Raw genomic sequence first — 27174 nt, 5'->3', positions numbered from 1 at the left:
AACAACATTGCTGTAATATTGATGGGACACATTGTTACTATGGACCGTAAACCCATGCATTTACATGTTAGTTGGTGCCATAATTTTGTAGTTGGTTGAGATGGAACTAATCTCAGTAATGTATCATAATTTATAGAGCAATGAAATGAAATTAAGTATCTAAATGAATTATTTAATGAATAAATAAAGGAAATATCAACATATAATAATTCATGACGGGTCAATTCTTAATCCAGGATCACATAATTCTTCAAAGTAACACAGTGTGCCCTCACAGTATTTGTTTTTGATAAGGTTTAGTTAATGTCTCCATGCACAAACTAGATTCAATCGTAAAATTCTAAAAGTTTGGGGAGGACTTAGAAAAACCCTGCCTTATGAATGTAAAATGTTACCAACTATGATTATACGATTAATCATGTAAGTCAGAGGCTTGTTATTGCAATTTAAATATAGTGATGATGTCTTTGGGCGTAGTTGTTAAAGAATGACCAGACTTGCTATAAACAAAATTTCCCACGTCTCCCCAAAAAGACAGAAGAGTGGGGACAATGGTAAACCATGTAGATGACTTTGGGGATAATTGTTTAACGTGGGTAAATATCACCATGCAATAATAATCCCTCGGTGTGAAGGAAGCTGCAGTGACTGTGTGTGATATGGAGCTCGGCCGGCAGGTGTCGCTGCGGGCCGCGCAGACGCGTGCTGGCGGGCAGACGGGGCCTGGCCTGGGAATTCGCTGCTCGCTTCCCATTCTTCCGATGCAGACAGACACACAACATGGCGGACTAGAATAGTCGGCCGACGCGCCCGGATACAGCGGATAAACCGTGGGATTTATTATCCAGGAAGGCCGAGAAAGTTCCCCCCGGAGGAACGCTGCGTGCGGGGCGAACTGAGGAGTCTCCTTTTCGTGCCGGGGCGCCTCCCTTGCCTGGATGTAGCCGAGGGAAAACTGACGGCGAAGTGTTGACTGTGTCCCGGATCGCGCTATCACCCAGGTCCCCCCCACCCCGCTCACACTCTCGGTTCCTGGGGTGTGGAGTCGGGGGCCGGGGTTGAACAAAACACACACACACACACACACACACACACACACACACACACACACAACGTGGAGGCGAAGGAGAGGATAAACCCCTGCGTGGCTGTGATTCCTCTTCTTGTTCGAACCCCTCCGCGGGTTTCCCCCTTCGGCTGCTACGGGAGTTGCGGTGAGTTTCCCCTTGTTTTCGTTGCGCAAAGCCCGGATCACACTTGTTACAATGTCGCTGTAGCAGCAGCAGCAGCATGTCCCCCCCCCCCCCCCCTCCTCCTCCTCCTTGCTTGTAACGCGGTGCCTCCCGCAAACAACCCCCCCCCCCCCACCACGTCCAGTCTCGGGGCGACGTTTACCCCCGAGACTGTGTGTGCGCGTGGAGCCAGCCGCGCGCTTTGTGCGCGCAGGGCGCACTTGTGTGGAGGAGTTGTGAGCCTCGAACATGTCACCAGTGGCTCGGAGGCAGGGAGGGATTTTATGTTTTTCTTCCTTTCTTTCTTTCTTTTTTTTCCTTTTTTTTAGGAGAAGGGGGCTCTGAAGGGAACGGGGCTGTAGGACGAGTGCGTTTGGAAGTAACTTGTGCCCACGCAGAGTGTGGCCCCCCGGTGGGGGGGGGGGCTTCAGGTCCCTGCCGCCCAGGTCTCTGGAAAGTACACTTTATTGATCAACGCTTTGTTATTACACGTTCACAGAGAGAGAGAGAAAGAGGGGGGGGGGGGGGGGGTCATGCGACCCACAACAGGAATCAGGTCGCCTCCAACATTAACACGTACATATGGTCTGTCAAATCACAGCAGCTGCTTTGTGTTTCTCCCTCGGACACCGATTCTCACGAGTGTGTGCGTGTGTGTGTGTGTGCATTCCCCTCCACGACCTCTCCCAAAGTTTTTTTTTTTTTAAATGATTAATATTCTCCCCTCTCCTCCCTCTGTGTGTGTGTGTGTGTGTGTGTGTGTGTGTGTGTGTGTGTGCGCGCGCGCGCGTGTGTTGGGTGTAACCAAGCGTAGCATTTTAATCTTGTGGGTGTTGTGTTTTTTGGTTTATGTTTTTTTTCTATTTTTATTATTATTTTTTTAATGAATAACTTTGTCCTCATCTGGACTCTTGATGTCTTGAAATCGTTGTTGAGGAAGTCACGGTTTCTCAGCTCTTTAGAACATGGGCTATTGCCTCCGCTGGCTCATTTGTCACAAGTTATTCTGGGAATTCAATAAATTAAAAAAAAAAAAAAATCTATATTTATGTGAATGAATATCGCTGTTGCTTCCATGAGAGGACCGCTCCAGGAGAAGTCACGTCAAAGGCTGGGAAGCTGGAGCAGAGAGGAGCATCAGACGAGCTCAGGAGGCTCGGCTTGTCATATCTGAACCATAAAAAAAACAGAAAAAGATCCTGTGCTATGTCTGCAGGGAGCTTGACTCATCCTGTCTGGATTCACTGAAGTGCAGCAAATATCCACCATACCTCAGCCTTGTCAGATGTCGTAATGTCATGTTAGGACCATTCTAAGAAACAGGCCTCTGCCCATGACCTGTGTGTCAGGCCCCCCCCCCCCCCCCCCCCCCCCCCCCCCCTCTGGTTGTCCCGCAGCCCCGTCGCCTGACACCGTGGGAGGAGAGGGGAAAAAAAGGTGTGCTCTGGCAACACGGCAGAGAAAGACAAGAGCCGCTATCAGCGTGCTCCCTCTGTCCATATCTTCTCCGGGCCTATTTTAGGAGAAAGTAAGTTATTTCTGTCTCGGGATCCTGAAAGCGTTTCAGCCGAAGTGCTCAAGCGATCTTCACACCACACTTTTCATGATTGGCCTAGTTTCTAAATATAAAGGAATAAAGCACAGCTTGAAAATCGCCCTGTGGGAACTCTGCATGGAGTTCTTTCGATGGGTGGATCTTTTGAGACCGACTCCCATGTTGTGAAATTTCACAATTTCAGGGTGCTGACACAATATTATGAGTTGGCTGTTTTGGGTGGGGTTGGAGGTGTATTTCTGTTTCCACCTGTTCCACCACGTTTGACTGTGGGCAAGCACTGTAATTCACCCTCCGACGGGATAAACACGGCTGCATTTAGAGGATTATGAAGCATTATGAAGCCTGATTGCAGCTACATGTGATATGTCATTGGGACTTAATCACATGTATTTTGCAGTACAGGAAATGGGCCAATGCGATGAGTAACAAAATATTAATAACGTACCCTTGCCTGATGGGGAAATCTTGATCATCCAGATTTGTTCTGGCCTTCTGTAGTTGTGTAGTAGTTGTGACATGACGTAACAATTGATGTCTCTCGTTCACAACTGTGACGGTGTGGATGAAAGTTCATTTCTTTTCAGTGGACTAGGTGGGACTTTGTATTTTAGATGTTTGAGAATTCTTTTGTCTTTTAAGCTCACACGCTCCAGGTTAGTCGGAATGAGGTTCCGATTGAACAGGGCGCCGTTTGTGGGACGATGGCTTGTTGGAGTTATGGATGGTGGGAGGGAGGGGTTTGGCTCAGGTCAGTGTATTAACAGGATTACACTAGGCTGCATATGTACCACAACCAGAAGTACATCAATTCTTTGTTTGTCATACAATGCGCCTCAGTAACGGAGACTGAGAGATGATAATGTGGCCGTCAGTCACTGTTTTGTTGACTTAAAGTCCATATTTCCAAACCTTTTGGTAATGGAAAAGCAGAAAGTAGGAGCAAAGTGACGCACTCCATCATGTCGTGTTATTGTATTTTAGTCCACCTACACAAAAACTTGCTGTCCTTAATTTTTTTTAAACAATGCCTTTACAGTTGAGGTCAAACGTAGTTCAAATCCAAACCCAGTTGAGAGCCGTGGCTGTAAATATTTATATTTGCCCTTGGCATCGGCCTTCAAGGCGACAAAACCTTTCTTGCCCTGCTGCTAAAAACTGTCCCAAGTACGTGCCAACATGCCCGAGCAGTCCTTCAATGCAGCGTATGTAAATTCGACAAGAAAGACATTCTGGAGAAGCACTGTCTCGACAGCGCTGTGAAGTCGAGCCTCAGATGACGGCTTCTTATCTTGCAGAGGAAGAGGAGGGGGCGACTGCAATAGGATGGTCAACCTTCACTCTGGGTTCTTGGTGCCGCAGAACCTAAATGTGTTGTGAAGGAAAGAGATGTGTTTGAAATGTTTCTCTACTGCTCGTGGTTCAAAGGTGGGGGAAAGAGTTAATTTACGCAAGTACAGCAGTGAGGATGTATTGTGCTACTTACATATTACTATTATTACACTGATGTCAGTAATAATACGTCATCAATATTTATATATGTAAGTCACAGGAGGCGTGTCATTGTATTTTTTTATAATACCACATGTCCTTTTTTTGATCACTTGTCTTTAGTTCAGTGCTGTATAAGAAGTTCTTAAGAAATTCGAGTCAGGAACTCTCTCATCAAAGTATAAGCAGAGAAGACTGAACGTGACCAGCAGCAGTGTTTGACAAAAACATTTCTGTTTATTGAGTGTTGAAGTTTGATGTCCGGCCCTGGCTGCATGCTGGATGTAGAACTCTGTAGGGAGCAATATTGAGTCGGTTTTTGTTGTGGCCCTTCGGCCGTCCCCTTTGGCCCCACACCATGCTTCAAGGTCACAGTGGCTTCTGTGGGGAGGCCATGCTTTGCGCCTCCACATCCTCTCTGTGTCCAATGTGGGAAAGCTTGAGAGGCCCCTGGCATGCCCTGTGAGAAACCCCACAACGAAGCGGACAGGGAGCAGCGCTTCACTGACTCACACACACCGAGCCTGCTTCATCCGTCCAGCCTGATGGAACCGAATCATCATTATGGGCTTAATAACAGACACGGCGGTCACTCCTGCCCGTATGATCAGCCAGAATAGTAATCCCATGCCTCTGCTCGTCCTTTCATCGACTCACCAGCTCATGAATGAAGCCAATGGGAGCACAAACCACACCAGCAGGGAGTAGTATCCCTCGGAAAGGGAAGTCCAGAGGACTTGTGGCTGTTGTATGTGGCACTGGGGACATATAATCTGTGGTCTGTTTCAGCGCAAGAGTCCTAGCGGCCCTGAGTTAGGCCCACTTCAGTCTCTCGTGAAGAGAAGCATTCACAGTATTCCTGCTGCCACGGTCCCCCTCCCTCCCTCCCTCTCAAGACATAGAAACAGAATTAATATGCCATGAATGGACACGGACAGAAAACCATTATCTCATGTTGCAGAGACCAGTGAAGCCAGAGGGAAATATTTCCCTGCATCAGTGTTGAAGTCTGCTTGACCGCCACCTTTGGTGTCATGTCAAGGCTTGCTGGGTCCACGCATGGTCGGTTTCCGGCTCACTCATTGTGTCTTCTGTGAATCATCAGTAAGAGTTGTTGATTTTAAGAACAATATGAAAACTGTTATTCTAGAGACCGCTCCTCTTTGGCCACAGTTGTGTTTTTGGTTTAGGTTTAATCTAGTCGAACAACACACAATAAACTGAGGAAATGGCAGCAACTAAGTCAGTAAATTCTTGTCTGATGCTAAGTTATTTTCTTGCCCTGAGAGATCACTTTGAGATGAATCCATCTCCATGTTGAGCTATTCATTAATTTGTGTCCATGCAGCCGGAAAAGATACTCATTACTTCAGCTAAGGTCACAGGTAAATACAAAAGCGTTGGTGAAACCCGCTGACTTGAGCGGGGAACGCTCCATATTAAATGACTAACTCGCATTGATAGAAAGTCTTGGCCTTTGGTTCTCATGGAGATGTTATTGGACTTCCTTTATGTTCCACCTATAAGTGTTCCTTTCACTGTGTGAATGAAATGGCATGGGAACAGCCCAGCCCTTTCACAACTGTGCAATTTTCAACCCTTCGAGCTCTGCAGTTGGCCACAGGCGGAGAGACAACTGTCTTCATTAGCTGGGCAGGCTCGGCCCTCGCATGTGCATGAAGCCAATTCTGGTGACGTTGACACAACATGAGGCTGATTTCTTTAACACGTTCACTATGTTATCTTACATGACATGACAGGATAAGAGATGCTTAGATTTCTGTAATGGAATAGTTGTGTCCATTGTTACCCATACATGTCACAAACCCTTTTCTGTATTTTTAGGTATCCATATTAACGGAACCAAAATCAGAAACAAGATATAAAACAAGACTATACCACTTTTGAAAGACTTTGCACTTCTTGATACTCGACGTTGTCACTCAACAGGTAAAACCTTAGTTTCACCACCAGCCCTGTTATTCTACGGTCATGTAAGCTTGGGGAGTTGGTTCTGATACTGCAAGTAAGATCACAAAAATACTGCGGGGGATAAGGAGAGTAAAAGTCATTTTGGATTTCCATCAGAAAGTGAGCCAACTTCCTGTCACATGTGTGCGTGGTGTTTCTGATTCCCTCCAGGCAAACCACAGATATTTGTACCTTGTCGCCTGTCACAGTGGCAGTTATGCACTTCGCCACAGGCAAGCTCAGCCCAAGTCGTGGCTTCTGTGAAGGGCTTTCTCTAAGTGCTCTGCCTTGTCTGAAAAAGTATTCACATGGGTGCACAACACCAGCCCAAAGTCAGGACAGTGCGGGATGCATGACTACCTTTTGAGTACATTCATTCACTAATAGATGGGCATGTACGTGCATCTGCGGGGAATCGCGTGATGAAAGAGTTGGAGCTTCAAATATTTGGCTGTAACACAATGCGGAGCACAAGGCTGGATTGACAGAAAAGTGCTGTATCCATTAAATCTGTTTATGGAGCATGAGTTCAAATCAGTTACAAAATAGCTAGCGAAAGGTTTCTTTGTTCCAAGAGGAAGAAAATTGTATGCTGTCAACAAAGGTGTTGCAGTAAGACAATGTTTGTCTGCCGTTGGAGGAACGAGTCTGGTCAGATCACGAAACAAGAGTCTTGTATATATGTTTAATGCTTTATTGGTAACGTCTTGTTTAATTATGTTACAATAAGTACCGCAGTATTCATATAACTGGAATGGCACTCAGTAGAGCGCATACCTCCGCCAGGCCGAACAATCCTACACATGATTGTCTAGTTCTTATCGTAGAAACAAAAAGGAAACACGAAGCCGGTCTGATAACCTAAATTATTTCTTTGTTATCATAGTTTAAGAAAGTATAATAAAAAAAATCCCAGGCCCAGGCCCCACCCCTCCACCAATTGTGGTGGAAATAATTTTTGTAGTTTTTGCATAATCCTGCTTAATTAAAAAAATAAACCAGCAAACGGACACAAAGGAAATCATTACCTCGTTGGTGGAGGTAATTATACAAACAACCAAGTAATTGGGCAAAAGTAGTTTCTGGCCTATTTCAGACATTCACTGAAGTCCAGACGTTGTCCTGAACTTCTCCGGAGGGGCTGCATGTGAGAACGCAAATGTTGGTTCCTACATGTTTGTAGCCTGCAGGCCCCCGGTGAAATTTCCAGAGAATGTCTGAGTGAGCCCAAGTGGGAACACAGCAGGAAAATCTCCTGGACAGTCTATGGTAACAGTAGACTCCGGAAAAATGTCAGAGACCCAATTTTGAGGTCATCGCGGTTCGTGTCTGAAAACGACTTGTGTGTGTGTAATGTCCCTGCATCCTCCAGCGTCTGAGTGAGAATAATACTGACCCATCAGCCCGAGGATCTTTTTTTTTAAGAGGAAGCACCGACGGCATGAAACCTAAAAGAGGCACAAATAGGAGCACTTGGCCGGAATCTCTTAAATAAATAATATCCTCCACCAACACGCAAGTCTCAGAAAAGAATAAAAATCCAGTGTATTAACACACACACACACACACACACACACACACACACACACACACACAGAGAGAGGAAGACGGCTGCTTCTCAGGAGGCCGACACACATTAAGATGCACCTCTGGGGAGTCGTTCTCTCGGGTCTACGCGGTCCCCCTCGGCCTCCGGCAGCATCTGTGAAGTGGCGGTCAGCAACGGGAACAGCTCATATCACTTACACCAACACGGTGACACGTCACCCAGCCTCCCTGGATGGCAGTGCAGAAAACAATGAGTCATGCTTCATTAAGAAAAGGTCAGAAGCTTGTTGATGTGAACGTACCCATTAGTAACTTTGGTCTCTCACATCAAATTCAGCCCCAAACACTCGCCAAATGCTGTATAACACTAACTCGCACTAAATGGAACCAATTGCCGAGCATGGCCATATAGCTGAGTCACTCTTTTTAATGAGAGCTGAAGGGGAGGGTATTAGAGGGTTTGGGGTTGAAATGTGTTTTTTGGGGTAACAAGGAATAAGACATATGACAGGAGAGGCCAGAAGCACTCGCGGTTCACGAGTTTGCTGAAATATGGAAAAACTGCAGGTACAGGGAGACGCGGTCGAGAACGGCGTCAAGGCATTTTTTGCAAGTGAACATGTGTAATGTGCAAATGTGTGCATCAGTTGAACGTAACACTTTTGGCCGAGACACTGATGTACTTTCTCTTTCTAGAGAAGTGTGAAAAGACAACCGCCGCCACTGTGAAGCTAGTTTTAACAATTGGTGAATTGGTTCAGTAATTTCTTCAAGCACACATGTCATATATCTCCTGGTTCCGGCGTCTCAGATGTGACGATCGGCTGCTTGCTGTGGTCATACTGTACGTGGTAGTAAATGAAATAGATTTTGTGTTTTGAGCTGTTGTTCAGGCAAAACCGACATTTTGAAGCTTCCACTTTCATCTGTGGGAATTTAATGGCGGGTTTTTTTTACATTTAAAAAAAAATATTAATAGAATAATTGATCATTATCTCAATTGAGAAAACGATCTGCTGATTAATCAACTTACTATTAATATAATCCTTAGTTGAAGCCCAAAATCAATGAGTCGATTGACTAGAAATCAATTGGCAACAGTTTTAATAATCAGTCCTGCATTTTAAGTCACTTTTTTAAAGTTATAGATTCTATTTAAAACAAAAATCTCTATGGTTTTCCATCGGAAGGTTCCATTTTTCTTGGGGCGCGAATCGTGTTTTGCAAACGGACTGAATGGACGTAGGAACGGATGACAGAGAGAGGGCAGAGAAACAATCGGATTTGTAGGTTAACAGCCTCATTGACCACATAACTTGCTCATTATGCCTTATTTCAGGCTGCAGTCCGAGCCAAACCAAGCGGCGCAACCGGAATGTAAGTAACGCAACGAATGAGCGCGGCTCAAACCAGGAGAAGATCGTCAACTGGCAATATTAGAGCGCTTAGCGCCCAATTTATCCGCTGCCCACTGATGCAATAATCCGTGATGCGAAGCATCGGTTTCCCGTGCGCTACAGCGCTGCGGCGTTTGGCTCGGTGCTGCATTGAAGTATCTTTGTGAGCAGACGCAGACGGGCTGGATTATTCCAGGGTCGGGATCATGGGATTAAGTCCAGGGATTATCACAGCTCAGTCAGGGAGACAACAGCCTTCTTGGCCTCTGGAATCAAACAAAAGGCTGACAGTCAGCCAGACCGACCACCTGGCCTCCGCCGTGCTTTCTCCGAGGCTCTCGCTCATCCCCGTATCGGTGGCTGAGGAGTGCTGATTCACTGTCACTGCAGGAATTTAAATGTGACACTGATTCTGTGTTGGTCACGCTCCAGGCATGAATGCTCAGTAACAGATAGCTGTCTGTTGGGCATAACACGTATTTCTGATGAAAGGAGTTAAAAAACGTATAAAGAGCTGGGAGAATGTGCTAGTTTTCCAGAGGCCAAGGTGTGATGTCCTTACATGCCTCGGTTTCTCCAGAACCCAAAGATGCTTATTCTACAATATGGAAATACAGAAAAAAGGGGCATTGAATTTAAAATTACAATGTTCCATCGCCAGTTATCTTGATAATCCATTAATTTTCTGTTGATGGACTAATCTTTTCAGCTCTTAATATAACATTAATAACAGCCTTTTACAGATAATATTATTTGGCAAATGCAAGTATCATGTATGTAATAATTATACAAATATAAATAAACTATATGTATATAGCACTTTTGTATTAGGGATTAAAATATCTCAAATATGATCAGGAGGTGGCTGCACGGTGGTGTAGTGGTTAGCACCTTCGCCCCGTGTATGCTTGGGTTCTCTCCGGGTTCTCCGGCTTCCTCCCACAGTCCAAAGACATGCAGAGTGGGGTTAGGTTCATTGAAGACTCTAAATTGACCGTAGGTGTGAATGTGAGAGTGAATGGTTGTCCGTCTCTGTATGTGGCCCTGTGATAGGCTGGCGACCTGTCCAGGGTGAACCCCGCCTCTCGCCCGGATAGCTGGGATTGGCTCCAGCGACCCACCGCGACCCTTAAATGGATTAAGCGGTAGACGATGAATGAATGAATGATCAGGAGGTGGGTCCTTAAAGGTGATCAACAAGATCTTAAAATCAATATCAAAGGAAATGGGGAGCCAATGTAAACTGGCTATAACGGGTTTAATGTGACTGAGTTATGAGCTCAGAACAGTTTGTTTCAAGGTTTTTTGGGACACATCAGACAAACCTTTTAATAAGAAGAAAAACTTCAGCAACTGAGTTTTATCCACAATTTCCAAGGAAAAAATGATAATATGATTTGAGTATGTCAACAAGGCGCAAGTCCACCAATGGTCAAAAACTCATATGGATGTGTCAAGGGATTTGAGGATGTCCATGTGTCTTGTGATACCTTACTGTTATTCTGTGAATCATCTTGATACTGATCTTAAATGTTTAAAATAAATGGTAAATTATGTGCAGAAAAGTTATGAAATCCCCCATGTCCAGCTAAATGTCTTGTCTTCCGTTTCATTTCCAGGACAACACCGTGCGAATGAGTGATTGATGCCAACTTCGCTTCTTCAGGTAAACAACATGTTACACGCACAGTCCAACATTGTGCAACTATTTCATTTTCATTTCGAATTTGAAGAGTATTACCTTCCAAAAAAAAATGAGCATGTGGGATTAGGATAGAAGAAAAAAAATATATAGCTGGTTATATAACACGTAATACTCTTAATCTCCTGGTCAAATATTTTTGGGTTCACTATCTTTTGTGTTTGATTTCAGTGAGATTTAGAGTTGACTTGTAGCTTTTTGTCCCTTTTGTTGTGCGTCGTCCATGTAGGGCAGAATGGGTGTGTGTCCCCTGCTCCTGCTGCTCAGTCTAGCCCTGGGGGCCTTAGCCCAGGATCATGTCCCCATCACAAGTAAGAACAATGTCCATCATAAAAACAAAATGCCTTTACTTACACACCTGCACAAGTTCACAGTGAAAATTGTGTCCTTATTTCCCAGGCCCTCCAAATATCACTGCCAAACCCACAGACCCCCCGGTCGCACCTTCGCTCAACTTTACAGTCGCGGAGACACCTGCCCCCCCTGGCCCGGCCACAACGCTCGCCCCTGCAGTCGTCCCGGTGACGACAGTAACTACAACGACAACAACAACCACGAGCCCAGCTGATGGAGAGGACATACAACCCGAGGGTCCCGATGCAACTGGCAAACTGTTACCAATTCCACCTCCCCCAGCTCCGGCTCCAACCGATGCCCCTCAGGCACCACCGAGCACCGAGCCTCTACCTCCTCCCACCGAGGTCGGCGGAGACAACGGGACCACAGCTTCGACTCCAGACGACCCGACTACAGAGACTTACATAGAGCCTATATTCACCGTGGAGACAGAGACCACCACAGAACCTGAAGTGGAGTTCACCACAGACTCCAGCCCACATGGTGAGTGTCAGCATGTGTGCATGACTTTTTTATCTTTCTTTTTCTTATCTCTTTAGTGCGAGGATTCTAGGTGATTACAACTTGGCTCTTATTTCCGTAGTTCTTGCCGTCATTCCTTTCAGTCGTAATAAGACTGCACTCAAGAGGTAAATGATAACGTCGAGGAACTAAGCCTCATCTCCAAAAAAGATGTCCACACTTTCAGCCGAGTTCACACTACACGATTTTAAGGACGATTTTCAGGTCGCCGACAAAGTCGGAGGAAGATCAGCATGAAATGGGGGATCGCAGATCGTTACTCGATCGCTATTTGTGAACTACCAACGACGCGATCAAAGTGACTCTCCGAGGCCTCGCTGACGTTTTTCAGATATCAAGCATTCTAAATATCCGGACGCGTCGGGGATCCAGCGGGAAACCCATCTCCTGTAGTGCGAGCCTTGATGTATCAGGCAGCGAGTGCGTCAACCTGGAAACACTGGGGGAGGAACTGTAGCACGACAACACAACGAAAGTGACAAACAATTCCTGTTTCGTGCGCGTATCGCATATTTTTGCCCGCGCGCGTTTTTCTTCGTGAAATAGCGTGATTTGGACTAGGGTTCGCCTAGTGTGTGAACCCCCCAGTTGCAGATGAGTCACGTAGTGTGAACAGCACAACGTCTGAAAGCCTGCGATTACAAGACAGCACGTAGTGTCGTATGAACGGTGCAGTAATCTTACGCCTTTGAAAAGCGTGTAGTGTGTCCAAGGCATTACAGAACAAGCTAAGTGCTCACAATCTTCTTGGCAATGGTGGATTACCTCTGACATTCCAGGTGCCCTCCTTCTGGGTTTTACCTTCAAGTTAAGTGGGTTTAATTAAACTGTTGGCTTGTTTACAGCAAATTCAGCACACTCCCAGATCTCCGCTGAACCGAGTACACTTTTTATTATAACCTGAGGAAATCGTGGCCAAAACTACAAAACACAAGATCCAGGTTGTTATAAGAAAAAAAAACTTTGCTTTCCCTCTCATCACTTCTCTGGAGGAGACATCCACCCTGAAACATTATCCTCAGTGTTGAGGAACACTGATTCTGTTGTCCACTCTTATTACTATGCAGCACATTTCAACAGTCACACTGTGACAAATCTGCGGTGGAAGAGACGGAGGGGCCGGGGTCCTCCACCAACAGTGGGCTCAGAGAAGTGTGGGAAATCATGAAGGCAGCGCTCAGGGCCACTGCCGAGTCGAACCCAGATATTTGCGGGTTGTGACGTGATGGGATTTTTTTTCTTTCCTGTTCACGTTCGGTTTGGTCTGTGACACAAGTTTACTCGCTGCCTAAGCAGAAAAAATAAGAGACGGTGTGGCTGTTTAGTACTCTGCTTCCAGTGCATACTTATAATTCAGGCGGTTGTAAACAACTGGGTCAGAGGTTTTCTTTTTTAAAATGTGCTCATTTGTTCCTCATGTTGATCTTGATGCATTTTGAATGCATTCAGGCCTCCTACTTGTCATCAGATCACCTAAGACCGTTCATGGTAGACCAGCAAAGCAGTAGCAACAGCTAGAAAGAAAAAGAAAAAGTGAGCCCTCTGTTCAGGAGACCACCTTTAATATTTTAGTTAAGTGAACCTTTTTTTGCTTTTAGACTCCCAGCGTCGCTATGCAGGAAATATCCTTACGTGGCATACCTGCATGTAACCACAAGTCATCCACAAGAATTAGAATACCACCAAAACTGGATGTCTAAGAAGACACTTGTCGAACGCGTCCTAATCTTCACGTGAAAACAGCGAGTGCTGGGGAAGGATTCCCACGCATCTTTGGTCTACGAAACGCTCCCTTTGATGTAGTCAACGAAATGCTTGAGATTTCAAGCGTTGTTCAGCTTTACCTTTTTGCAGCTTTGAGTCTCTGTGCAGACCGTCTTAGTAATATCCTTGTAAGTGAAACATGACTCCCCCGACCTTTTTCTTTTACATTAATTATTCATATAACATGATTATAGAGGAATGCACAAATCACTATCAAATGTCACTCATTGATTTAGAAAGATGTTTTTTCTTCTTAATTATCAGGAATAAGAACAGCAGGAATGTTCTGAATCATCTTGGAGTAAAACTAAAACAAGTACTGAACCTGGTTCTGGTACAAAAACACGTGAGAGAGGTTCTTGTGAGCACACACACTCCTGGTCAACATAAACGCAACAGATGTGGCTGCACTGCACTATATGGCATTTCTATTATATAACATAATCACTGCGAGTTCGTAGGTGTTATGCAATTGCTCCATTGTCTCCCTCTGGCCGGCCGTGGGTCTTGTGTGGATAGCTGTGTGCAGTTGGAGATGGCAGCGGATCAGTCAAGCCTATGTCAGTTCCACATGATGCCCGCAGCCTGCTGTTGTCCTGCTCTGTTCAATGTGCACCTTGTCCGAGGGAGAATGCCGAAAAGTCCTGGGAACTGGGCATGAAAACGCACACAACTGGGCGCCGTTCCAACCCCCCCCCCCCCCCCCCCCCAGAAATCGCACATGGAACATGAAGTCAAACGATGCATTCTCTGGAGCATATGCTGCAAGAGCTTTCTTGAATTTGGAGTCGACCCGTGGAACAGCTGATTTGGTCGTTGCATTGTCGCCAGCACCATGCGGGTTTCTAGAAAAATCTCTGCTTTTGTTGTGGCCGAATGTGTCTTACGGTCCAGTCACAGCACACAAACGGCAGCCAGGGTTTTGTTGGGCTTTTTGTTGTTGTTGTGCTGTACCAATCTCCCGTTTTTGTTCATACGTCGTGTCTTTTGTGCTAATGGCAGCAGTGGAAAGGTCACCAGGAAGACTATAGGATTGCCTTCAACCAGTGAGTCACGCACATGGTGGAAACATTTACAAATTGGTCAGCCATTGTTATCTACAGGATGCTTCACAAAGAATAGATAACTTGGACGTGTAATGTCTACTTTTTACTGTTAAGCCATCAGTCAGTAGCATCACCCATAGGCCCATATTCTTCCTGGTTTATGGCACATGGATAGTGTTTAACAACATACACTTTTGTGTATTTTATTTTTTTTAAAAAGGAAAAAAATCTCTGATTTCAGCTCTTTAAATGTGAATATTTTCTGGTTTCTTTGCTCCTCTATGACAGTAAACTAAATATTTTTGGTGTGTGGACAAAACAAAACATCATGTCGGGGGTTTGGGAAACATGATCGGCATTTTTCACAATTTAACGACATTTTATGAACCAAACAACTAATCGATTATGAAAACAATCATTAGTTGCAGCCCTACACTTTTGCAATAATTTGTGTGAAAAGTCAGAAAAGTTTAGGTGTTTTATACGATCATTCTCTGGCTACTGTCCGAAGCCGAAGGTCGACCCTCTGGTTTAAACTGTGATTCATCCGCTCACTCGTAAGGAAAGCCTGTTGCACTCACCATTTTTGTTTGTGTTTTTTCCCCCCCTCTGAAAGCCACTGAAATATTAACATGGACAAACATTATGGAAAGGGACGATACAGGCTGGTTTTGAAAGAGGCAGAGGTCACCTCAAGACCTTTCCTTATTTTTTTACTGGCATACAATCATTTAAACGAGGGACATTGGGACATTTAATCCAAGCAGATTATTCGATTAGCTGATCAACAGAAAATAAGTGGTAGTTTATTAGTTGTTTTAAAGAGTAGATCAACATGTGAGTGGGGATGATATTTTAATGATTAAAATAGCAACAGGAATCATTCTGATAATTGACAAAAATCTGCACTTCGTGACTCATTCTCATGTTCAATCTGATTTAATTTGTTCAAATTCTTTTGACTGCACATTTCAGTTTTTGCACAGGTTGAACAAGATGTAACAAGTTGCTCAGTCAGCCTGAGAGGTTCTGAGATTTTGTAACTGTTGGCCTGAGCTGGGTTTGCTGTTTTGCAGTCTTTATGCTAAACTAAGCTAACTGGCTGCTGACTGTAGCTTTATAGTTAACCAACACATCGGGGTGGTATCGATCTTCATATTTAGGAATTAATGTTAGTAGTTTTTTGGTGGATTTGGTGGATTTCTCTGCCTTCTATGATTGTGAAATGAACACTGTTTTGTTGGGTTTGGAAACATTTATCAAATCATCTTTGAATCTGGGAACTTGTGATTCTTTTTTTCACAATCTTTTGATATTTTATAGAACAAATGAGGAATTTGCAGATATGACATTAACTGTTTATCTGCAGCCTTTAATCCAATTTATTTTAAATAATTTGTGAGCTGATAAATAATGAAACATTGTTTAACATTTAACATAAAACACTCCAAGCTGATATGGAATAGTGTAATATGAGAATAACTTTTGTAATGGCAAGGGAATTTGGCATCAGTGTCAAACCAAACTACTGACACACCTAAAGTATTGAGGCACATTTTTCTATGCTTTCTTTGTTCTTCATATTCATGGTCATTAATCAAATCATTAATCCCCCTTTCTTTCTGTCTCCGATGAAGACAACAACCAGTCTGACGACATGCCCATCATAGCTGTGATGGTGGCCCTGTCCTCGCTGCTGGTCATCATCTTCATCATCATCATCCTCTACATGCTCAGGTTGGTGCAGTGTTGTCGGTGGTCATCATACACGATCAGCCGGAGACATGTGGTGATGGGGCCCAAAGTGCTGCCGTTGCCATGGCAAAGACTGATTGGCATTCTGCTGTGAGGCTGAACAGTGTCGTTTATTTGTGTGAGTGTATGAGACAGTGTGTGTGTGTGTGCGTGTGCTTGTGTCTCTGTGTATTAATATGCACTTTGATCTTGATTGACAGGTTTAAGAAATACAAGCAGGCGGGAAGCCACTCCAACTCATTCAGACTGACTAATGGAAGATCGGATGATACAGGTTAAAACAGCCTAATGTGCACTTTTTTTGTTTTGTGTGTGTGTGCGTGTGTGTGTGTGTGTGTGCATGCTTTGTATTTGTCAGCAGATACGCAGCATCCTCACTGAACACTCATTGTTTTAGTTCGTAGCAGCAGATAAATAGAGTCAGCTTGACGAAACTTGTTTTCTTCCTTTGATAAGACTTGATTGATCTTGCTCTCCTAACTGATAACATTTCACTGGTCGACTGTTGGCAGGAAGCTTTTTCTCAATGATTACCAAAATAACAAGGCTGCATTTAACTTCCTCCAATGTCGGTGTGGAGTCACATCGTCCTCTGGTGGGCATGTTTAGAAACGACAGTGAACGCTGAAGTCGGTTACTTGATGTAAAAAAGTTCCAGTTCTCACGTTCTTACCCCATCTCCCATGTCTTTATCTCCTCCCGTTCCTTCCCTCCTCTCCTCACTCCTCCTCCTCCCTTCCTGCTCGCCGGCGCAGAACTCCAGAGCGTCCCGCTATTGGCCCGTTCACCCAGCACAAACAGGAAGTACCCGCCCCTTCCCGTTGACAAGCTAGAGGAAGAAATGAACCGACGCATGGCTGATGACAACAAACTCTTCAGGGAGGAGTTTAATGTACGGCACAGTCAAGCACACATCCTCTGATAAAATACCGAGCATGAGTTTAACCAGCACCCCAAAGAAGTGCTTCCCAACCAGGGTGCTTGTGCACCAGGGGGCACCTCCGCAGATTCATGAATCCACATATTTCCGGAGAATTTGAAGCTAAGGCTGCAACTAACGATTATTTTCATTGTCGATTAATCTGTCGATTATTCTCTCGATTAATCGATTAGTTGTTTGGTCCATAAAATGGTAAAAAAAAATGTCAAATACCAGATATATTTAGTTTACTGCCATAGAGGAGCAAAGAAACCAGAAAATAATCACACTCAAGAAGCTGAAATCATAGAATTTTGCCTTTCCCCCCCATAGAAACTACTTATTCGATTATCAGAATAGTTGATTACTAAGCGATTAATTGATTAACTGTTGCAGGTCTATTTGAAACAACGAAAAATATTCTTGTTTAAATAGTGAGCTAACATTAGAAAAGTCACGTGTAAAAAGTTTAAATAGTAAGGTAAAATTAATCTGTAAAGAGTTCAAAATTATTAGATGAAGCTATAGTTATTTACAAGCAAACAGTTGGCATAATTAGCTAAAGCTAATGGATAAATAGTTTAAATAGTTAGCTAAAAGTAATGTGTAAACAGCTGAAATAATAAGTTAATGCTAATCAATAAATGGTTGAAATGACCAGCTGAAGTAATGGATGCCTGGATAATTGTGAGCTTGAGCCAAAACTGATAAACTGGCAGTTCAGTGGTATGAATTGTAACATTATTCTTTTTGTATGTTACCTAACAGCCACCTTAAAATGTATTAAAATTAAGACATTGAAACCATAACGAATGGCGCAGATGAGGGGAAGCTTCAGCTCCTGTGACAGGGATGTGGGCGTATGTGAAAGGAAAAAGGTTGGGAACCATTGACCTAAATTGTTCAACTGTTTGTACGCTGGTTTTGAAATATTCTCATAAATTTGGACTGTGTGGTTAAATAGATGGCACATCATTCAGAATTAAACTTAATCATGACCCAAACCATCCCATCAAAATGTGCTCAAAATAGAGACACTATTGAGATCGACTGAGATCTCTCACTTCTATGAAATGCTGCAGCAGCTTCAGACAAAATGCATTTTGGGTGATTTGTTTCTGACACAGAGCAGAAAATAAGATGAAGCCAGTGGGTGGTACAGAGAGATTTGTGACTGACCGCTCCCCGGTATCTAAAGATATGTTTTCCTGTTCTAGGCACTGCCAGTCTGCCCCATTCAGGCATCGTGTGACGCTGCTTCCAAGGAAGAGAACAAAGAAAAGAACCGATATGTCAACATCCTGCCATGTGAGCAACGGCACAACCCTGACACTTCGACACTGACAGACATAATGAAACAGAAATTATATATATAATATACCATTGGCAATTTAAGTTCCCTCTCTTAGTATGCTGCTGCTCCTCTTCATTTGCTCTTTCTCTCCTCCTCTATCTCTCTCTCTCTCTCAGATGATCACTCCAGGGTGCATCTCTCATCTCTGGAGGGAGTCCCTGACTCTGACTTCATCAACGCCTCCTTTATAAATGTTTGTACAAGTGCTGCAACATTTCCACAAAGAAACAATTCTGCTCTAAATATGATGGATTTCTTTTTATCATCCTGACATTTCTTTTCTGTCTCTCTCTTGCAGGGTTACCAAGAGAAGAATAAGTTTATTGCAGCTCAAGGTAAGGGTTGGTGCCTGCATTGGGGAGGAGAATCGTGCGCTTTGTTGATCATTTAGTGAACAAATGACTCGGTTATTTGCTCAACACTTTGCTCTCGATCTGTCTTGGCCACTCAGGACCAAAGGAGGAGACGGTAAACGACTACTGGCGAATGATCTGGGAGCAGAACACGGCGACCATTGTCATGGTGACCAACCTAAAGGAGAGAAAAGAGGTAGGAGAGTTGCCCCGGGTGGGATGATGTTGATGATGATGATGTGTTTGTACACAATCACACAATCTTGATTTCTTTTGGCCCTCAGCTCTCTAAGGTTTTCACTGTACACATTCTGTCTAAGATGTAGCATATTTCTGTATTTTATGTAAACATTAAACTCATATGCCTGTTAAATCACTGTGTTTTTCAGTGTAAGTGTGCCCAGTACTGGCCGGACCAGGGCTGTTGGACATACGGGAACATCCGCGTATCTGTAGAAGACACAATGGTTCTGGTGGACTACACAATCCGCAAGTTCTGCATCCAACAGGTACCGTACACCTCTTGTTGATAACGGTACCTTTCTAAAATCGTTTTATGGTGTGTTAGAAATGTTTCTCTAAGAATGAGGTTACAACCTAAAGCATTATACAGGGAAAACTAAATGAGTCATACTCCTTTTTACCCTCTGATTTTTTTTTTATAATAGTGATACTATTTTTATATCCTATAATGTAGCACTGATGACTAAATACTGATGCAGCACGCTTCAGACACAAAACGGATTAAAATTTGAATCGATTTTTGTCATGCTGTCCATTTTTTTGTTTCACTGACATGACTGTAAAACCCTTGTTTCTTGGTCTATGACCTGGTTTGTTTGTGTCTCAGGTGGGAGATGTGTCTGGGAAGAAGCCTCAGCGGCTCATCACACAGTTCCACTTCACCAGCTGGCCAGACTTCGGGGTGCCCTTCACCCCCATTGGCATGCTCAAGTTCCTCAAGAAAGTCAAGAACTGCAACCCCCAGTACGCCGGTGCCATCGTGGTCCATTGTAGGTAAGTGGATCAAAGCTCATGCTGATTTTTTTTTTTGCCTATTTTCGTCGTGTCTTTGTCTGAATGCCACACGCACAAAACACTCACGGGAGTAACATTTCTGTCCGTCAGTGCGGGCGTGGGGAGGACGGGTACCTTCATCGTGATCGACGCTATGTTGGACATGATGAACTCTGAGAGGAAGGTGGACGTGTTCGGCTTTGTCACCAGGATCAGAGCCCAGCGCTGTCAGATGGTCCAGACTGATGTAAGTCTCATCGTGGACGCGCTCCACCCCGTAGCACACTGCTGAAAATACAACACAATGGATTTGGCTCTCCCACGATGCACTGTTTTCAGAGCAATGATTTATTCTTCCACTTCTCAACTATCTTCCCTCTCTTTCACAGATGCAGTACGTGTTCATCTTCCAGGCGTTGTTAGAGCACTACCTGTACGGAGACACGGAGCTGGAGGTGACCTCTCTAGAGTCCCATCTGGCCAAACTCTACACCCCCTCACCTGGAGCTGGCTGCAGTGGTCTGGAGGCTGAGTTCAAGGTCTGTTTTATGTGTCGGTTTGTTTGCATTCTTCTCTCCGATACCCCAGTCATCATACCTCTGCGTCAAGCTGTTTCATTCGAGCAGGATGTGACTGTTTTGAAAAATATGTAATTATGTGAACCCCCCCAAAACGTCTAGAAGCTGACATCCATCAAGATTCAGAACGACAAGATGAGAACGGGCAACCTGCCCGCCAACATGAAGAAGAACCGAGTCCTGCAGATCATTCCGTGTAAGTGATGTGTGAGGTGTGGGTTTATACAGTGTTATTGTGACTGTCCTTGAGTCAACTCTTCAAGGTTTCCTTCAGTCAAGGTTAATGTTTCTCTTTGCTCCTGACAGACGAGTTCAACAGAGTGATCATTCCAGTCAAACGAGGCGAGGAGAACACGGACTATGTTAATGCCTCTTTCATTGACGTGAGTGTAAAAGCACCTTGGTCGGAGGGGATCGATTCGATTTATCAACACAAGCAGCCACTCGGATGTCGTTACTCTTCCTCTCTCCCTCTTACTGTTTATTTTGTAACATATATCCTTCCTTCTTTTCTGCACAGGGCTACCGTCAGAAGGACTCGTACATGGCCAGCCAGGGCCCCCTGCAGCACACCATCGAGGACTTCTGGAGGATGATCTGGGAGTGGAGAAGTTGCTCCATAGTCATGCTCACTGAGCTGGAGGAGAGAGGGCAGGTGTGTGGCCATTGTGGGGTCAATAATCAGTCTTGTATAACGTGTTAATAATCTCTTTCTCTTCTTTGGTGGTTTTCTGACATATTTTCATATCAGATCTTGAATTAAATGTGGTAAAAATTATTAGAAGTCATATTGTCCAAACGATTTAATACTAGAGCAAGAAGTTAATGTAATTGTCAAACCAGGAAAACATATTTAATGGCCAGAACTAGAAGTTTAGTTATGTCGAGCAAACATGTTGGATTTAAGGAATTTCTCTCCTTAGTACTTCTAGATATCCGGCAAACTAAACGTTCTTCATGCACATAAAGAAATATTCTGTGCAGAATCCTAAGAGGTTGTTGTTATTTGACCACTTGCAGGAAAAGTGTGCTCAGTATTGGCCCAGCGATGGAGTGGTGGTCTACGGGGACATCTCCATCGAGCTTAAAAGGGAGGAGGAGAGTGAGAGCTATACAGTGCGTGACCTCCTGGTCACCAACAACAGGGTAAGAAGAAAGCGGACGCATGCGCTGCAGCTTCGAACAGATGACAGAAATATCATCAATGGACACTGATTATAAACAACTACCTTTGTAGTGTAACTATAAAACCCATCTCCTCCGTTGTTCCAGGAGAACAAAGCTCGAGCGGTGCGTCAGTTCCACTTCCACGGCTGGCCAGAGGTGGGCATCCCCACGGACGGAAAAGGAATGATCAATATTATTGCTGCGGTGCAGAAACAACAGCAGCAGTCTGGCAACCATCCCATCACTGTGCACTGCAGGTAAGAGACACTTGCACACCTTCACTCAGTGTGTTGCTCTTCTGACCTTTATTACCAGTGAAAAAAGAAAAGAAAAAAAATCAAGACGTATTTTTTGTATTTGTGTTTCACATGAAAATATTTTCTGGCAATCGAGTGTGCTGGTGTGTGTCTGGGGAAATTGTTGCAGCTAATAAATCACAGGAAAAAACTTCTCAGAAGAATTGTTCTCGTCTTCCTTGTGACATTTTAACTGCTCCCTGTAAAACTGTTGCTATGCCTCTTCCCTCACATGCACACACACAACATAACCTCTCTAGTGTGCTGTGTTGGATATGCACAAGGTTATTACAAGTGTACATACTGAAGTTTACATTTTGCCCGTGTGTGTGTTTACAGTGCTGGCGCTGGCCGGACAGGGACATTCTGCGCATTGAGTACAGTCCTGGAGAGGGTGAAGGCTGAGGGCATCCTGGACGTCTTCCAGACGGTCAAGAGCCTCAGACTGCAGAGACCCCACATGGTGCAGACATTGGTGAGGACTCTTTGACGCTGAATCTATAATCATTACTTATGTGGTTAATCTTTGAAAGCAATAATTAATAATTATCACGTTGTATCTTATTACTTTATTCCACACAGTTTGCTGTGTGATTTGTGGTTATGTAGCAGGCTGAGACTTGTTGCCAGGCAACCAAGCAAAGAATTTTGGTCCTGACCAAATTATAGTCCGACCCACCTCAAGTTGCTGCCAGGACGATCTTTTCTTTCCCCCTGTTCCCAGTCTTTATGCTAAGCTAAGCTAAACAGCTGATGGCACCAGCTGCATATTATCGAATATTACCACACAGACGGTGTGAGTGGTGTGAATCTGTCAATCAAACACTCGGCAGGGAAGAGATGAGTAGGCATATCATCCAAAATGTTGAACTATGCCTCAAAGAGTTTCCAGTCCAAATGCAAACTGAATTTCAAGAAGAGAGTTTGTCGTTATTTAGAAAGACAGTAAACCTTTCAATTTTTACTATTTATTCTACTGTGTCTTATTGATGCAAAACAAAGTGTTAGGAACTCTCATAGCCCTATAGTACTTCAGCTACAGCTGTGTGATTGTACTCTGCTTTTTGTCATACACTGTTCGCTCCTTATCAAAGAAATGACTGGCTACAGTATCTGAAATAAAGAAGCTGTACTCGACTCTCAGACTTCTGGTGATTACAGTGTGATCTTAGTGTCGATGTGTTTACTTTACCAGCTGACGTTGTTATTGTTTCCCCTCAGGAGCAGTACGAGTTCTGCTACAAAGTGGTCCAGGAGTACATCGATGCCTTTTCTGACTACGCCAACTTTAAGTAGGCACCTACCATGGGTGGATGGATGGATGGAGGAATGGATGTCCACATACACTTTATACAAGCACGCGCCAGAACCGACACACACATACGTTACCCTGCAGAAAACTGCATATTCCCATCTGATGGATTAAAAACAACAGCAACAAAAAAAGAAAAAAGAGAGACTCGTCGCAACTCGATCTGTGGATGGGATGAACTGCCCGGAAGAAAAGGGAACAGACATCTCAGCCCGGAGGACAGGGCAGTGCAGTCGGACAGAGAAAATAACTGAGATGCCTTCTTGAATATTTTGTTATATTGATCTTGTCAATACAGCCCCTCACCCCTATTTCCCTACCACACGCCACCCACCCACCCCCCATATGTACATATACTCACTGTGTTGCATCTTATTACTTTGGTTTCAGACACAGTTTGGCTGCATTTTCGGGTGGCACCTGTAATGTATTTTATTGGTACATATATATATATATATATGTATATATATATATATATATATATATATATATATATATATATATATATATATATATATATACACACACACATATATGGATAGAAATCTGATGCTTTGGAGGCTAATGTAAAAAAAAAAAACAATCCAGAGTCAAGCTAATGATGTTTGGGATTGTTACTTTATAGGGACTGAGACTTAAGACGTTTTTGGCGTTGCCTGAGCCGCGCTGTAGCGACGTGTGCGGTAGCAGAACCCAGGAGTTTCTGCCTTTGCAGAAAAAAACCTGGATTGTTTCAACTCCCGGACACATACACACACATACACACACACACACACACACACACACACACGCACACGCACACGCGCACACACACAGAGCCATTTTTCATTCTGTGCATCTACTTGCCATCATCAGGCCACCTACAAGTGGAGATCGGAATCTCTGTGACGTAGCTCAAAGTCTCAGGTTGACACACACACACGCTAACACATAAGCATCCGCTCTTAATACCAGGAGCGTTCATATTTTTTCGGGACATGTTTGTGTGCGTTTGAGCTGTAGCATGAGCTGGCAGCGAGGACAACTGCGTGTTTTCACATCACCGTCTTCTCTCCGCCGAGTGCCGAGGTCTCTCGCTCACGTAGTCATGCAGCTCCAGAGCTGGAGAGACTTCACCAGCCAATGTTTTAGACATTCAGCACGAGAAAGCTACTTTACTCTCCGACCATCAGCAACCAACACATTCCTGTGTTGCAGGAATGTAGAGAAAAATGATTTTCTGTTCTTTCATTTTTTTTTGTTGCCCCGTACAGTAAAGTAATCCAAGGCTGAGGAGAATTGGTCGAGCTTTTAAACTCAAACAGCACAGTCACTAACTAACTCCAATATTGCATCATAGAAATCAACAAATGTTATATACCCAGCATATTTCTCTTTTTTCTTGTTTACAGACACGCGTCAGTATTTCTTTTAGATTGTATTGATACATTTCTTTTCTGTATGGGCTTCCCTATTATTTCTTTAAATCTATGGGCCTCACATCAACACGCCGTACTGTCACTGTTTTAAGAGTGATTCCCTCATGTCTCCCACCATGAACACTGATGCCGACGAATGTTTCCTTTCATTCAAAATGCTGTTGCTATGATATTCCTCAAAGATGGATGCGTTGTTACTTTTAGTAGTGGAGGTGTGCCATGCGACGTTTGCAATTTCTTTTCTTTCCTAAATGCCTGTGCTGTGAGGACACTCGGGCTTGAACTACAGCTTTTTGCTATTTTTAAAAAATATATATTTTAATTTATAGAGAATTGAGGCCATGCCCTTTGTGATTGTAACGAAAGATGAATGATGTCAGTAAAACACGGCTTCAGGTCAGCCCTAATTTCAACTCGGGTCAGCTCAGGAAATGACTGACGCCTGGATTGTTTTCAAATTTACAAACTGAACAGATTGAGCTCGAGTTTTTCTCCGAGGCTGACCCGTGTTCAAATGGTTTCAACTCCCACTGTTGGAGTCTCCAGACATCAGGCCTCGCTTTAGAATTTAATGCTGTGATGTTAAAAATTCTATTTCCTTTAGGGATTTTTTGAGATATTTCATTCTTTTTAATGTAGATTTTAACCAAATGAGGCCCCGTACTTGTACATAATTTACATCACACTCACACACAAACTAGTCTAAATTACACTAACAATCCCCATGACTCGTATGAAAAAGTAGGCGCACAATCAGATTTAATTTATTGAGAGTGGACGTCGTTGAACGTACGTGCTGAATCTTCAGGACGGGGGCGGTTGTTGTCAATGTTGATTGTCTGAACACTCATGCACTATTTGCACCAAAAGCAAAGCCCTTAAATTTCCACAGCCAAATGAGGTCAGAAAGGCCAGAGAGAAGATTTGGCCTTGATATTGGAATATGGGAACTATATTTGAACTCTTGACGCGCTTTCAGGTCTCGGACGCCCCAGGTCGAGCCTCCTGCGGGGACTTTCAGTAGCAGATTTTTGAACTGACCAGTCACTGAAATTGTTGGTTGTTTGTCCATCATCATCATCATCATCATCATCATCATCATCATCATCGTCATTTCAGGTCTTGTTTCATTCCAAAGGATCACAAGTGCCCGCACTGTTAGTTAGGTGCCATGTTGTTCATCGTTTATTTAGTTTGTCACTTCCTGTGGTCCTTTAAATAATGGAAGAGGGGGATTCTTTCTTGTTTGACTGGTCTCTCTGCGCCTGAATTATATGGGTTTATTATCTATGTTGTTGGATCACGTCATCGCTATCTCTCTGTAATTTGGCCACAAAACAACAAGACACTGTGCCAACCCTCGAGACCCGACCCACTATATTGAACTTAAAAAGTGCCTCAAGAATGGGTTCTCAACACAAATGAATTTTCATCTTTACCTACACTATGTGGTGGAACCATTGGCATCCTCGGGGCTGTGCTTTGGATTTCCCCAACTAGCATGTACTTCCCAAACATCACCTGCAGACCAAGGACAAACCTCTTTAGTTGATTAGGCAAAAACCAAGACTGGGTCAGTCGTCCTTCCTTTGACATTCCCTCGAGTCGCATCTATATCGAGATACCGAGATCCTTGATTGTGCAGATCAAACCATATGAGGTCACTTTTAATTCATTTCTTTTTTGATTTTAATGGCTTCATCTCATTCCATATCAGTTGAACGCAGGGTCCATGACAAGTAATCAGTTGTGGATAACCAAATGTTAAACGAAAATTCATTAAATTTCTCCCAAAACAAATACAATTGCATCTTTTTACGCATCACCACCGATGGAAACCAATTTTTCCTTGTTTCACATCACTTTAATTCCGGAATTTTTGCCCCCATGGAGCATCTTCAGACTGTATACAGAGAGGCAGACTAGTCTCAAACTTCCTCTTCTTCTCTCCACCTTTATATGTCCGTCATGTCTCCACCCACTGTTGTCGTCTCATCGCTACATTTCCCTGGTTCACTTTGTCCTTGGACCATTCTTTCCCGGTGGTCACTGCACCCACTCTCTTTTGTACATAAAGTAAGGTTATTTATATTTCATTCCTGTCTGCTGCCTTGCTTATTTTTAACCCGCCCCCCACCCCCCTTCTTTTTTTAAAGATGTGTATTGAACTGTATTGGGACCATTTTGAAATGTATTAGAGATGTTTCGTTTTGGCCATTTTTAATTTGTTATAATTGTCTTAAGCAAATCTTTTTTTCTTTTTTTTTTAATTTGCCTGTTTGTTTCTAGTGTTCTGTTATTCAACATTTGAATATATGTATATATAATTATATATGATAAAATGATATATAATTATATAATGCCAAATGGCCTTCCTAAGCAAGATACTGTTCAAACCTAATAAAGTGCTTGAGATTTTA

General features: G+C 43.7%; 1 protein-coding gene across 2 annotated transcripts; it reads left to right on the top strand.

Moving 5' to 3' along the window:
- Positions 1-750: 750 nt before the first annotated feature.
- Positions 751-27174, top strand: ptpra (protein tyrosine phosphatase receptor type A). Of its 2 annotated transcripts, none has more exons than XM_035630500.2 (22): positions 751-1214; positions 10814-10860; positions 11126-11207; positions 11296-11736; positions 16223-16322; positions 16541-16614; positions 17096-17232; positions 18477-18567; positions 18730-18806; positions 18912-18948; positions 19065-19162; positions 19356-19475; positions 19817-19983; positions 20095-20230; positions 20373-20522; positions 20667-20757; positions 20868-20944; positions 21082-21216; positions 21582-21707; positions 21834-21985; positions 22364-22499; positions 23246-27174. In XM_035630500.2, the coding sequence occupies exons 2-22, from the start codon at positions 10840-10842 to the stop codon at positions 23318-23320; spliced, it is 2523 nt and encodes an 840-aa protein (XP_035486393.1). In that variant the 5' UTR covers positions 751-1214; positions 10814-10839; the 3' UTR covers positions 23321-27174. The 2 variants fall into 2 exon arrangements, with proteins under 2 accessions (XP_035486393.1, XP_035486392.1); XM_035630499.2 differs by having other exon boundaries at positions 20664-20757.

This window comes from Scophthalmus maximus, chromosome 6, assembly GCF_022379125.1.
Source record: "Scophthalmus maximus strain ysfricsl-2021 chromosome 6, ASM2237912v1, whole genome shotgun sequence".
NCBI lineage: Eukaryota > Metazoa > Chordata > Actinopteri > Pleuronectiformes > Scophthalmidae > Scophthalmus > Scophthalmus maximus.
This window is presented reverse-complemented; position numbering and strand designations above follow the sequence as displayed.

Bases quoted from the DNA above. Each gene is read 5' to 3' on its own strand.
- ptpra (XM_035630499.2), top strand. From the start codon at position 10,840: ATGCCAACTTCGCTTCTTCAG. The intron at 18,949-19,064 runs GTAAGGGTTGGT...TTGGCCACTCAG, and splicing joins TAAGTTTATTGCAGCTCAAG to GACCAAAGGAGGAGACGGTA. The intron at 21,986-22,363 runs GTAAGAGACACT...GTGTGTTTACAG, and splicing joins CCCATCACTGTGCACTGCAG to TGCTGGCGCTGGCCGGACAG.